Raw genomic sequence first — 12919 nt, forward strand, 5'->3', positions numbered from 1 at the left:
GTTAGTTATTGTTGTGTGTGACCTCTGAGAGTGTCATGTAAGCTTGTTGACATAAGGACCAACTGGTCAGCCTTTATGTGATTTGCACAGAGTATTCTCCGGAGGATTGAGGCCAGTATTGTATACATGTATCGTAGGTGTACGCTGTAGGTAGTGGACAATGGAACTATAGCCGACCCCAGGATTCATGTCATGAGAATGGCACCAGCAACTGCACCAGCGCTAGTCTAACAGATACGTCAAAAGTTGTAGAAATGTGTTTAGAAGAGTTGTGTATAGTTTTGAGAAAGTAAGCAGGTAGATAAAGGTATAAAAGTTATATATATTGTAAGTATATTGGTGTAAATATGTATGTATGTCAGCTAACTGGGACATTGGTTGATCAGACATCCATAAACTGTGGACGTGAATGGTTTAATACTAATACTGTGTGCTGTTGTTAGCTAATGGCCAACAATTCTGTGACAATCGCTTCTGGCTCCTCTTCCACATAACACTGACAAGCTGTGACATAACTGAAATACTGTTTAAAACGGCGTTAAACCTAACTTAAATACCAAGGATTTAGGCCGAGCAAGCGGACACGATGACAACGTGCCACGCCATAACAAACCTTTCCTCAACTAAGTATTTAGATGAGATGGAATAAGATATCCCTATTAGTTTCAGTGATGCAGTGTCGTCTTGGCTTCAGGTTTATCGCACCTCACTCACTCACTCACTCACTCAACATAGGAATAAGCTAGAGTTCTGCTAGTTGTGTAGGTTTCCAAAGTGCATTTCCCTAGCTGATAGGACATGTCTTAGCATTTCACGAATTAAATGTACCAATTCGTGAGTGCTGTAATTAATTCATTGGCTGTAGTCCCGATTCCTTATACTGTGACGGACAGGACCATCGTGTAAGTCCTACATACGCCTGTGATCTTGGGTTCGAATAACAGGTTTGTCTATTGCATACCCGTGCTCGTGAGTTTCACTAACGTGGCAGACTAACGTTGTCTAACATGTACATCACTTCGGGCTTTCCTCCACATCAAACTAACATGCTGTGGAAAAAACTGAAATAAAGTAAAAAGTGGTGCTCAGAAATACAGTTAAAAGTGGTACTTAACCAATCTATTTCTTTAAAACAAAGTTCAGTTCAGTTCAGGGAATTAAACATGTTCAGTTGGTGGTGGTCAAGTGTCCTAGACAACATAGACGTAAGGAAGAGAGTTTATGGATGTCAGCTTCTTTATTATGGGCACCACAACGTTCACAAGGTTTGTATACAACTTCTAGATGCCTTTCAAAGACACAGCATGGAAGTGTGAGTGTGGTTTTACGCAGCTTTTAGCAATATTCCAGCAATATCACGGCGGAGGATACCAGAAATGGGCTTCATACATTGTACAATGTCGGGAATCGAACCCATGTCTTCGGCATGACGAGCGAACGCTTTAACCGCTAGGCTACCCGACCGCCCCAGCACTCACCAGTCACAGTATACTGTTTGTCCAGACAGATGACTGGGGCGCACCTGTTCACAATTTGAAAGCGACACACTGGATTTCGTTCCTAAAAGGCGACTATTTGGGAACACACCGCCAGTTAAACGTGAACATTCAGATAATGGTATCCTCTTTGATACTTATAAATGAAGTAGAGCTTTCAACCTGATTTGTCTTTAAATCTTGGAGGGGATCGAAATAACTACAATCTAAATGTGTGAAATCTATTCCCGAATGCAGTCCGATGACGTTTGGCTTGTCGAGCAGCATTGCAACCGGTCATTTCTTTGGCTGTTACCCTTTAGTTAGACATGCACTTCATAAAACAGATACAAATCTTTTATTGTACAAATCTTTGATCGTATGTGTGATCCTTGCTAATGCAACACATATATACACTGCAGATACGTATCAATTCAAATTCCAACACAATTTTAAACACTTATGTTTTTGCAACTCGTCACATATGTAGATTGATTTACTTCTCTTAAATGCGAAAATAAAGACACAAATGCAATATGACGGCGCACACCTAAGGCCTGTTTACCAATCCCTTACAAGTTAAGTTGAATAAAAGAACATATCGAATTTCGAAAATATAGTCTGTTTGACACTCAGACTATACTCATATCAGATAGAAATCGTATTTTAGGCTATCGACCCCATAGTTGTGACGATCGCGATCGCGAATAACATCATTTCTGACATGGAATCCTTTATGCGTTCTTCATGTTTTCGAAGCGTCGATTTGAATCGCACAGTTTAACTAAACGAAATGTCAATGTGTCAACGAAATGCGTGTTTTTGGTTTGAAACAATATCGATACACCGTCATCTAGCATGAACATAAAATAAACCATCATCAAGTATAGAGCTAGCTTAGATTTACGTCAATTATACGATATCTAAGAGCTACGATAGTTTCAAAAATATACTACGACGGTCTTCGATTTCCTTTAAGAAAATTTTAGGTCTTAGATTGTTTTGAAAATCTAGGCCCAGGCTATATAAACCGTTAAAACGACCAGTTATCGCTGCCTTATAACCAAGCAAACCTGCAAGTATATTGAATGAGTTTTGCACACTAGTGAGCACTATTCCAGCTATGACATGTGAATGAAATGAGCGGTTGCAAGCATTACCAAATACCCTAGTTCAATGTGAACGAGGCTATCTCTGAGCGCCGACAACGGTTAAGAGCGACACGGACACCCTTCTTAAGAGGCATCGGACCCAGGTTAATTGGCAGCCAGGTTAACTGGCAGTCGTTTTTGGAGTCATTCAAACCCACTACATTTGTCTCTTCACTGAGACTTGAATATTTATCACTGGTTTGTCTTGTCCAGTGCCTGTTTTTGACAAGCCGCTGGCATACTGTTGATTGCGGAGTAAAACGGCAGTCTCACATAAATTGTTGAAGACATTCCATGGAGGTTGATCAGCCAGAGGTTTCAAATCTCAGAAGCAAATCCCTGGTACAGTTGATTCCACGACTAGAACACCAGTGAATCTAACATCAATAGGAACCTATATCTTTCACAATCATGAAAAAAACATTCCTACACTCATAACAAATTCGTAATATGGTGTTTAACGGGAGATGATCCTTTGAAGAATGGTCCCGAAATCACAGACACACCTTTTATGATGTGATCCTATCGCACTTGATTAATTATTTCGACAAGTCTTGAACAGGTAGCAAAGATTCTGAAGTATGTAGTGTACGTCTGGTTAAGATGAAATGTCTACAACATATCGGATGAAATTATCTTTATTATACATGCAACTCACTCAAACAATTTCTGAAGAAGTATCATCTTTTTCTTCTTTAGGTCTAGGAAAGGAACACCCGCATCCTTCATGATGTCGTCAGCAATATCAGAGAAGCTGGTGTCAATGATGATCTCAAATATTACGAACTCCTGCGTCAGACTACGTGCATTGTACAAGTGGCATACTAGATGTTGACGTAATGATGTGGCGTCACTTCCGAAAATGTCACACATGTATCTCAGGCCCATTTGGCATTCCACAGATGACCCAACTGAAAGAAGAGACACGTGGGTGTTGTCTGCCCTTGACTGAAGCGCAAATGAGTTTGGTGGCATCATGTACTTCAAGTTGGCAGGGAGGAGACCAAGAGGTAGCATCGCCACCATCATCCTGCCATCTGGAAACAGACTTTCACATGATTCTTTTGAATCCAAGAGTGACTTCATATCTGCAGGTGTAAATGCTTGTGGGCGATCGTCAGTAGACATAATGGGCAGCGGCACATCTGCTAACTTGGCTCGGTAATAAAGGGTTGCCTGGAATGACAGAAACGAGCAACGTTTTAGCCGATTCTGATTTGTTGTTTTACAAAGCCGCACTCAGTACTATTCCAAAAATATGACTTGAACAAAATATCCAGTGACTGCTATTGCGAACAACGATCAACGCCGTGGGGTACGTGACACCTATCAACCGTTTCACAGAGCCCTTACTACCGAATCTAGTTTGTCGCCTCAAGCATACAACTGTAAGTGCTATTGACCTTTTGTCACTTAGTTATTCTCACATTTAGTAACCTACAAGCATTGTTTTTAGGTTATACATTGTGTTTGGCTATTAACGGTTCTGCAGTGTATATTTCAATACATACCTTCTGTGAGATTACCGTGTGTGTTCTATTCAGGCTTTCCTTCTTGGCCCCATAGTTGATATCGTTAACGCACATGACGTCGTATTTGATGGTGTCTGTACCTTTGAAATCTTCATGCACATGCTTCAGAAGCAGGCCATAAATACCTTGGCCCCTGAAGCCATCCTTAACTCTGCTTGCCCGCATAAGAAACGTCGCCCCATCGTCGATAAGGTGGGGACTGCAGAATCCAACCTACAGCAGTGAGTGAGTGAGTGAGTGAGTTAGTGAGTGAGTGAGTGAGGCTCGCAACCGGGTATGTCGCCCATTTAGTCTGTTTTAGTATTGTTTGATGTGAAGTCAAACTTTTTTGACAAAATTAGATATCAATACAATGAAAGACCTTCACACATCACAGCTTTTGCACTAAAATGTAATCGACAGGTTTAGTTGAATATAATACTTTGAGCCGGGCCCTTTACTGAACAAAAGTAGAGTTAAGCTCAATGATCAAGAAGTAGGACTACTAACGATCTCCTCGCCGACGATGTATACGTATGATCTGGCGTTGGGGTCGTCAATGAATATGTGGTAAAGCTGTGGAAGGTAGTCAAGTCCGAAAATGACATCCCCAAAATCCATGACCGCTTGGAAATCATCCGCGGTAGCTCGGCGTATTTGGTGGTTGGACATCATTGGTTCAAATGTGGTTCGATACACCTGGTGAATAATCAATAAATGTGTTTAATTAAAATAATAATAATACTTAATTCGTCCATAATTAATACATTATTAATTAATTGTTTATTTGGTCTTTCACAAATAATACAAGTTGAGTTACTTCATTCATTGAACAGTATTACATAGCAGACATATAGGTTAATTCGTGGTTGGTAGATGCATGTTCATATGTGACAAGTGAGTGGTCATATTTGATTAAACTTTGAACAGTATTTCTGTTTAGAACAGTGTGTATTTTTGATGCGGGAGGAAAGCCGAAAGTGATGCAGGTCTTAGTTATTTACCAACTTCAGTGAAACTTTCAAGCAAAATATGTTGCCGACAAACCAAGAAACAATCACTTCTTTATTACAATTAGTGCAACGTTTCGGTGTAGATCCTAACACCTTTATCAAGCAAGTGATCATCACTTGTCTTTCTTTAAGAAACAATCAATGTGAATCTGGGATTCGAACCCATGATCATAGGTTTCTGCACACACACAGACGCGCTCTGGACAACAAATTGCGACCCCTTCATCGACTGGGCCACCGTGTGACAAACATATTCGTTAAAATGCGCACTGCTGATCTCGCCATTGTTAACTTCTAGAGTCCAGAGTCCACAGTTTCGAGTACCACACAAGCTTATGTGCTCTATGATGGACAAGGGGGCGGTCGGGTAGCCTAGTGGTTAAAGCGTTCGCTCGTCACGCCGAAGACCCGGGTTCGATTACCGACATGGGTACAATGTGTGAAGCCCAATGCTGGTGTCCCCCGCCGTGATATTGCTGGAATATTGCTAAAAGCGGCGTAAAACTATACTCACTCACTCACTCACTCACTATGATGGACAATAAGATCAAGAAACGAGAATTTGTCTGATTGGTGAAAAGGTTCAGCAAGTGGACCCGAAATACGTGCTTGGTTACCCGTCAGTATACTCCTAATATCAAGCTTCCTTTCCATGCTGGCTATTGGTACAATGTATATATCTGTCACTGAGTGAGTGAGTGAGTGAGTGAGTGAGTATGGTTTTACGCCACCTTTAGCTCTCGGACGTGCTTTCGAGGGAATGGGGTCCAACAGACCCCATAGAAGCACAACATATCTTTCCCTGACAGCAAACCAGTCACCAGAAAAGGACAATTCAATGTCCCAATATCCCGTGGATCTCAATGAAATGGCACACTGGTTACATTATGCTAGGGACAATATAGAGACGCAAAGTACTTGTGGGTAGGTTTTCTTTTTGGTTTGAAGCTTGAGTTCCAGGGTAGCTGCACGAGCCACCTTGCACAAAACCTGCGATCAGCCATGCACCAAGACACGGAAGGCTACGTCAAACAAAAGCTACAAAAGGAAGTGGACCTTGACAAGATGGTGGGGACCCTTCAAGGACATCTTCCTGGACTGCCTTAAATTTGAAGGTGAGTTCTATTTCAATATATGTTTACCATTTGGCTGCTTCATATCTTGTGTCATAACTTCATAACAGGGGACACGGCAGGCACCAGCCACTACTTAGACAACCTCGACGGATGCGTATATACACTGGAACAGTTCGGGGTCCCAATCGCCCATAACAAAACTGTCGGCCGCACTACACAACTGACATTCCTAGGTCTGGGTATTGACACCAATGCAATGAAGATCAGAATCCCAGAGTCCACGATCAAGGAGGTGACACCGGAAATCCAAGACATCTTGTCGACAGGTAACCTTAAGGTCACAAAACGGGACCTTCAGTCCCTTATAGGCATTTTAACATTTCGTGCAGGGCTATACCAATGGCAAGGGCTAATTGATCTGCTTGGCAAAGGAAAACAACTATTTCACCACATTAGGATTGCCAACTGGTTCAATAAGACGTACAAATATGGTTAACATTTCTGACCGGTTATAATGGCATTTCAGTTTTTCAGGATCAACGACTTTCCTCGGCTATTTACAGATGCAGCCGGTGGGGCTGACTTTGAGGCCTATCTGCAGGACAAATGATTTAGCGGCAGATGGCCAAATCAGTGGGTGACGGATGGAATAACACGCGACATACCGCTACTAGATTTGTTCCCCATCACACTGGCGATCCAACTTTGGAGTTGTGGCATGGCAACGGTAGCTTTTGCGTATACCCACTTAGCAGCTTAGTAGCCCACTGGTACCTGCACACCATTTAATCCACTCTCATCTCGTATTTTTATTATAGGTACGGGCATTCACATTTTGGTGGCCCGTGCACAAACGTCAACCTTCCTTTCTTCCATCGTCTATGGTCCACCATTCGAGCATTCATCTCTCTTCAAGTACACACGTGTTTCGCCGTATCTATCCTCCGCCCAGTTTGCCTCTCTTTTCATTCCTTTTCAGCCTGTATTTGTCCTGTTCACCTTGATTTCTAATCATTTCTTTTCTTCAGCGAGCATCCATTTCAGGTACCAGCAGGTACCTGTTTTGTTGATGTGTTCAATTCAATTCATAATATGTTATTCACATCACATCCTAAATATACTCAAAACAACAGTTCCTGTGACACCAATATTTTAGTGTATTTTTCAAACAAGTAAAATTTGGTTTTCAATATTGAAGTACATGTATGGAATCAAGTCACAAAAATGGAACTGCCACAGAAAAGCATGCATCCCATGCAAAATTTACTTTTATGCAAGCCCCATGCATTTCAGTACCCAAGAATGGGTATAAAAACATGTGCGTTAAAGGGATTCCATGTGCATTGTTTGGCATCGTGCTGACAACAACCACTCAGAAATACAACAAAATTACGCAATTATTCAACATCACGAAATACCACGCCTGTCCGAAAATGAGCGTCTGCGAGCCATTGGTATGCTTGAAGCAGGATCGAGTCAACGTGATGTTGCAAGACAAATTAACGTCCACAGAAACACTATTTGGTGTTTATTGCAACGTTGGCAACATACGAATGCAGTCAGAGACCGTCCTCGGAGTGGACCGTTTTTGCGTCGTCTTGCCCAGGCATTACCTTTCAACATGACAAAGCCCGGCCTCATATTGCTCGACTTGTGCAGGATTCTCTTCAACAAAACAACGTGAATGTCATCCCCCTGGCCGGCTTGCTCCCCTGATCTCTCACCAATCGAGCACATGTGGGATGAGATGGATCGGCGCCTTCGACGTCAACCACGTGTTCCACAGACACTCCAGGAACTTCGAAACATGCTCCAGCAGATTTGGACAGATATCCCACAGGACTTTGTGCGACGCCTGATCCTTTCCATGAGACGAAGATGTGTTGCTTGCATCGCAACCAGAGGTGGATCAACACGCTATTGATTTGTAAATTGACATTTTGGCATGTTCATGTTTTTTTTTATGAAATCACGCATTTTCTGAAGTCAGTATGGCAAATTAAAACACTTACGGGAGTCTTTTATCTGTTGCAAACCGAAATTGTTTCAGAAATGGTAAAAGACATAACTTTGCATTAAATCTTATTCAATGTCACAGGAGTGAGTGAGTATGGTTTTACGCCGCTTTTAACAATATTCCAGCAATATCACGGCGGGGGACACCAGAAATGGGCTTCACACATTGTACCAATGTCGGGAATCGAACCTGGGTCTTCGGCGTGACGAGCGAACGCTTTAACCACCAGGCTACCCGACCGCCCCAAATGTCACAGGAACTTTTGTTGTTCAGTATATGTACATATGTAAATAAAATGGTTCAACAGTGCTGGTAAATATGTAAATAAATAGGTCTTCAGGGTGCTTGTATATATGTAGATTATAACGTTAAACGATTCTAATATATGTTGATAAACATGCCTTACACATACCTGTCTCAACAATAAACAATGTGCATGGTAATTTTGGGCTACCCTGCTAGTAACAAACTTACTTGCTTCCAATTAATACTCGCGCTAAGGCTACCTGCTTTTCAGTGAGAACCTTTCCGGGGTTACCTGCTTCTCAGCGGGAACCTTGTCTTTCCCGACGTTTCCCACTAATACTGTACATCCTCGGTCATTTAATCACATTTCATCTGTGTTTCTATTATAGATGATATTAAAGGGCCCATGCCCCTCCTTTGGCATATCACGCGATAAATACACTCGTGTCATTAAGATGACAACCAACAGTTAACCTACTGGAAAATATACTCACTGATTCCGTTGGACCTGTGAGTAAGATGAATCATTAATAACACACTCACCTGTAACTAGCGTCAGCTTGGACTAGGTCTGTTGACCTTGAGATGTAACTCCTTGGCCTGAATTTAGCACCCGTCTCTGCTCATGAGGGCGATATCGTATATATAACGCATTAAAGTAGGTCGAACAAGCTCATGAGGGTGCTATAGTATATCTAACGTATATGAGCAAGCCTTACCCCTGCACACGTATGAAAGGCGTCTGAACCGGTGCTTAAGCGTCAGGCTTATTTACAGAGAGCTTATATTCGACAGAACAACATGAGTCCGCATTGGATTTGGCAGTTACAATGAACGGTGTATACTCGGTATAGTCCGTTTCTATATGTGATCCTTGGTCAAGTATTACCTATCGCCTGGGTGTCACCAATGTGGTAAATGTAAATTCACAGTTAAGGTCTAAAACGTCCCGTCACTGCGAGCTTTCTTCATACATAAGATCGACATGTTGTATAAAAACACAGATATTTTTCAAAGCAGCTATTTTCAAAGTCAACTAACTCGTTTTAGACATATTTTATTCGTTGTCTTATTGTCTAACGCCGCACACAAATCCAGTTATAGGACAGCGGCCAATCATATGGAGAAATTAATGATTTTGCGGGACGTTCCGCTCAGCATGGGTTGAACGACATGAGATGAACCAATAGCAAGTCAGCGAGCCTGACCACCCGAGTCGCCTTATACTGCAAGCATAAGCTGATTGGATCATATACTGTTCCGGAAACCCCACGTGGGAATATGCCCAATGTGTCAGTCAAAATGCAATGGTCTTTACTACTACTTTATCAACAGGTCAACATAACGTGTCATGACAATATCGCCTTGTATAAGTATAACAGTGTAGCGTTACAGGGGTCAAACATAAATGTTATATGTAGGTCGACACATATCTGGTAACACTGACACGAAGTGATTTCCAGACTGAAAAGCAAAGGTCAACCCATAAATCTGTACGTACAGAACAAAATGGTGACATTGCTAAATGACAACAAAAGAGCAATGAATGATCAATAAATTTTAGTGAAACTCACAATTTTATGTTTCCAAACAAGGAGGACAACATTATGAGTCAAAAGGTGGCAGTAGCAAGCCCGGGAATTAATGTAAGAACACTCACGAGTTTTCAGAATTTTGTCACAATCGCATTTTTTGAAACGTCTCCGTTCTTGAATCCAGAATTGTGTTGGAAGCTGGCAGAAATGCGATGTTTGCAGATAGACATCAATCCGCACTTGGGAAGTAGATGTAGATACGTGGAAAATCTGGTCGTAGAAAGCCTCGGATCGCCTAGTGTCCCAGTCGTCGTAGGCGCCGCTACTCACTCTGCATGGTTGCGTCCCTTGCGCACGACCTCGAAACGGTAATGTTTACAGGGGTGGCAAGAATATTGTGCCAAACACAATTTATGTAGCACAGTATTGGAAATAACTGCTTTTTTAATTCAACTTAATATATATATATATATTGCCACGTTATATATATATATTCGTATTACGTCACAAGGTCGTTTTGAACGGTAGTCAAGTCATAGCTTACTGCAGCTGCTAACTTTTGGAAGATCCAGGCTACACGTTTTTCACTCTGTTATAACCCACGAGCACGTGTACGATGCTGTTTCTCTGAGAACAATTATCTATGTCATCTGAGATTCGAACCGAACATCGCTGTATTCTAGACTCAATATAAAACGTCAACGCCAGAGAAAAGTGCTTTCGATTATCAACCAATAGGGATTCCAAGGGCTACAAAGGGCAACATGACCAGATTTTTTAAACTTTCATAAATTGAAATGATTTTAAAACGTACTTTTACATCAAGACCAACTGATGAAATACATGTTCAAATAACATAAAGTACACAGAAACAATTGAGAGGCCTACAGCTAAATGACTCGAATATTAACACAAACGTTCTTCAGCCCTCAGCTAAATATTCTCATCAGATGAACTCATTCTCAACAATACACTGATACTGCATGTTACGATCTTCAGCAAATATTTCAAGTTGAATATAACGCAAGCTTGTTTTACGCTGCAGTGATCAATATTCTAGCTACAGTGTATGTAAACATAAACACATTGCAAATGATTCCTTCGCATTTCAAAATGTATGTTAAAATGATCTTTCGTATACATCCAACTCACTCAAAGCACTCATATCGTAAGCAATATCGCGAAGTCCGGTCTCAATAATGAGTCAGACTACGTGCGTTGTACGACTGGCGACGTTGTGGTGTGGCGTCATTTCTGAAAACGTCACACGTGCATCTCAGGCCCAGTTGACATTCTGCCTATGATCCAACTGTAAGAAGGGTCAGGTGGGTGTTAACAGCCCTTGACTTAAGTGCAAATGTGTTGGGTGTCTTCCTGTACTTCATGTTGGCAGGCAAGAGACCAAGAGGAAGACACGATACTGTCATCTCGTCACCTGGAAACAGCCTTTCGCATGATTTTTAGAATCCAAGAGTGACTGTATCTGCAGTACATATATATTATGCACTATGTTTTATCCGGAATAAGTACCAGCTGACTCCGAATATAACAAGACCGCATATAGTGGATAGACAACTATTACCAATCTAAAGCTCATTGGAACCTTTCCAGGGATGTGAAATATGTATTGAATTTTAGAGTGATTTGGAGTTGAGGTAAACTACGTTTATATGCTTGCTTGCATTACTAACGTCGCACCATCATCCATAAGTGTGGGACTGCAGAATCCAACCTGTAGCAGGGAGTGAGTGGTATTTAAGTCGCTTTGAAGGATATTTCAGTTCTGTCAGGATATGTCAGCTTCTGTGGGAGTAAAGCCTGAAGTGACACAGGCCTTAGACATTTACATCTTTGATGAAACTCAATGTGGTTCCAGACACCTGCAAAAATATGTTTAGAATGTTAACACAGACAAGACACGTTGAGATCTAAACAAGATTAGGAATGTTTTTATCTCCTAAACGGAATACACATTTCGTCTGTTCCATCTAAACGCATTTAGGCCTAAACACATAAAATGAGAAATCGAACCCGGGTCTTCGTTGTGACGAGCAAACGCTTTAACCACAAGGCTAGCTCCTACGTCACATGACAAGAGTTTGGTATGTTGGTAGACAAGAAATAAATTGCGAACTGTTTGTAAAAAGATGACATACATGAAAACATTTTAATATGTAATAAATGTTAAATTTAGGATAACAATTTAACAGAAGAGATTCGCGTACTTGTGGGGCGTTGCGTCCCGTCCGGGATTCGAACCATCACTGCCAGAGTGAGGCACATAATCGCCAGCAAACAAAATCAGCGATCTAACCCACTCAGCCACAGAGGCTTCCAAAAGAAGCTTTCCTAGCAACCGAGGCTCTATTAAGAAAGTGTTATCCCAAATATAACATTTGTTACATTTGACCACTTTCTCAATGGCATTGAGTGTTTTCATTTTAATATGGTTTGGAGCATTTATCTTACCCTGCTATCTCCGAACTGGTGCCGAATGTTAGCGTAATGCATATACGTATTGTGGACAACGTGTCATTCATTAGTTGGGTTGCTACGGGTCTACGCCACGTCATGAATCACGTATACGTTATAAGACGCGTGTTTATATGTGACAAATCAGTGAGTGTTGTTCGAGGCTGCTTTAAACGATGTTATAGTTTTACCACGGCTTGCCATCTGCACCTTGGGGAAGCCCGGACTGATGCAGGTCTTTGGCGTTTTCACTTTCCTTGAAACATAATCAGGGCAAAGTTGAGATTCGAACCAACGGTCATTAGTTACAGATTGCGAGAGATGCCTAGAGACGCGGCTCGCAAGGCGACTGGGCCACCCGTGAACCCTAAATGTGGCAAGAAGGGACGTCGTAACTACATGATTTCTCCAGTTCAACAAAAG

The 12919-nt window shown here is 41.6% G+C and overlaps 1 protein-coding gene across 1 annotated transcript; it reads right to left on the reverse strand.

Annotated features, from left to right (window-relative positions):
* Nucleotides 1–3280: 3280 nt before the first annotated feature.
* LOC139459263 (histidine N-acetyltransferase-like) lies at nucleotides 3281–4812 on the reverse strand. Its single transcript, XM_071240712.1, has 3 exons — nucleotides 4648–4812; nucleotides 4138–4371; nucleotides 3281–3802 (listed from the first exon to the last, which is right to left on the reverse strand). Exons 1-3 carry the CDS (start codon nucleotides 4810–4812, stop codon nucleotides 3281–3283), a joined length of 921 nt encoding a protein of 306 aa, XP_071096813.1.
* Nucleotides 4813–12919: the final 8107 nt, after the last annotated feature.

The sequence above is a fragment of the Haliotis cracherodii genome, unplaced genomic scaffold (assembly GCF_022045235.1).
Source record: "Haliotis cracherodii isolate W230 unplaced genomic scaffold, xgHalCrac1.p SCAF_13, whole genome shotgun sequence".
NCBI classification, from domain to species: Eukaryota; Metazoa; Mollusca; class Gastropoda; order Lepetellida; family Haliotidae; genus Haliotis; species Haliotis cracherodii.

Bases quoted from the DNA above. Each gene is read 5' to 3' on its own strand.
- LOC139459263 (XM_071240712.1), bottom strand. From the start codon at position 4,812: ATGATGTCCAACCACCAAATACGCCGAGCTACCGCGGATGATTTCCAA. The intron at 4,372-4,647 runs GTTAGTAGTCCT...TCACTGCTGTAG, and splicing joins ACATCGTCGGCGAGGAGATC to GTTGGATTCTGCAGTCCCCA. The intron at 3,803-4,137 runs GTATGTATTGAA...CTGTCATTCCAG, and splicing joins ACACGGTAATCTCACAGAAG to GCAACCCTTTATTACCGAGC.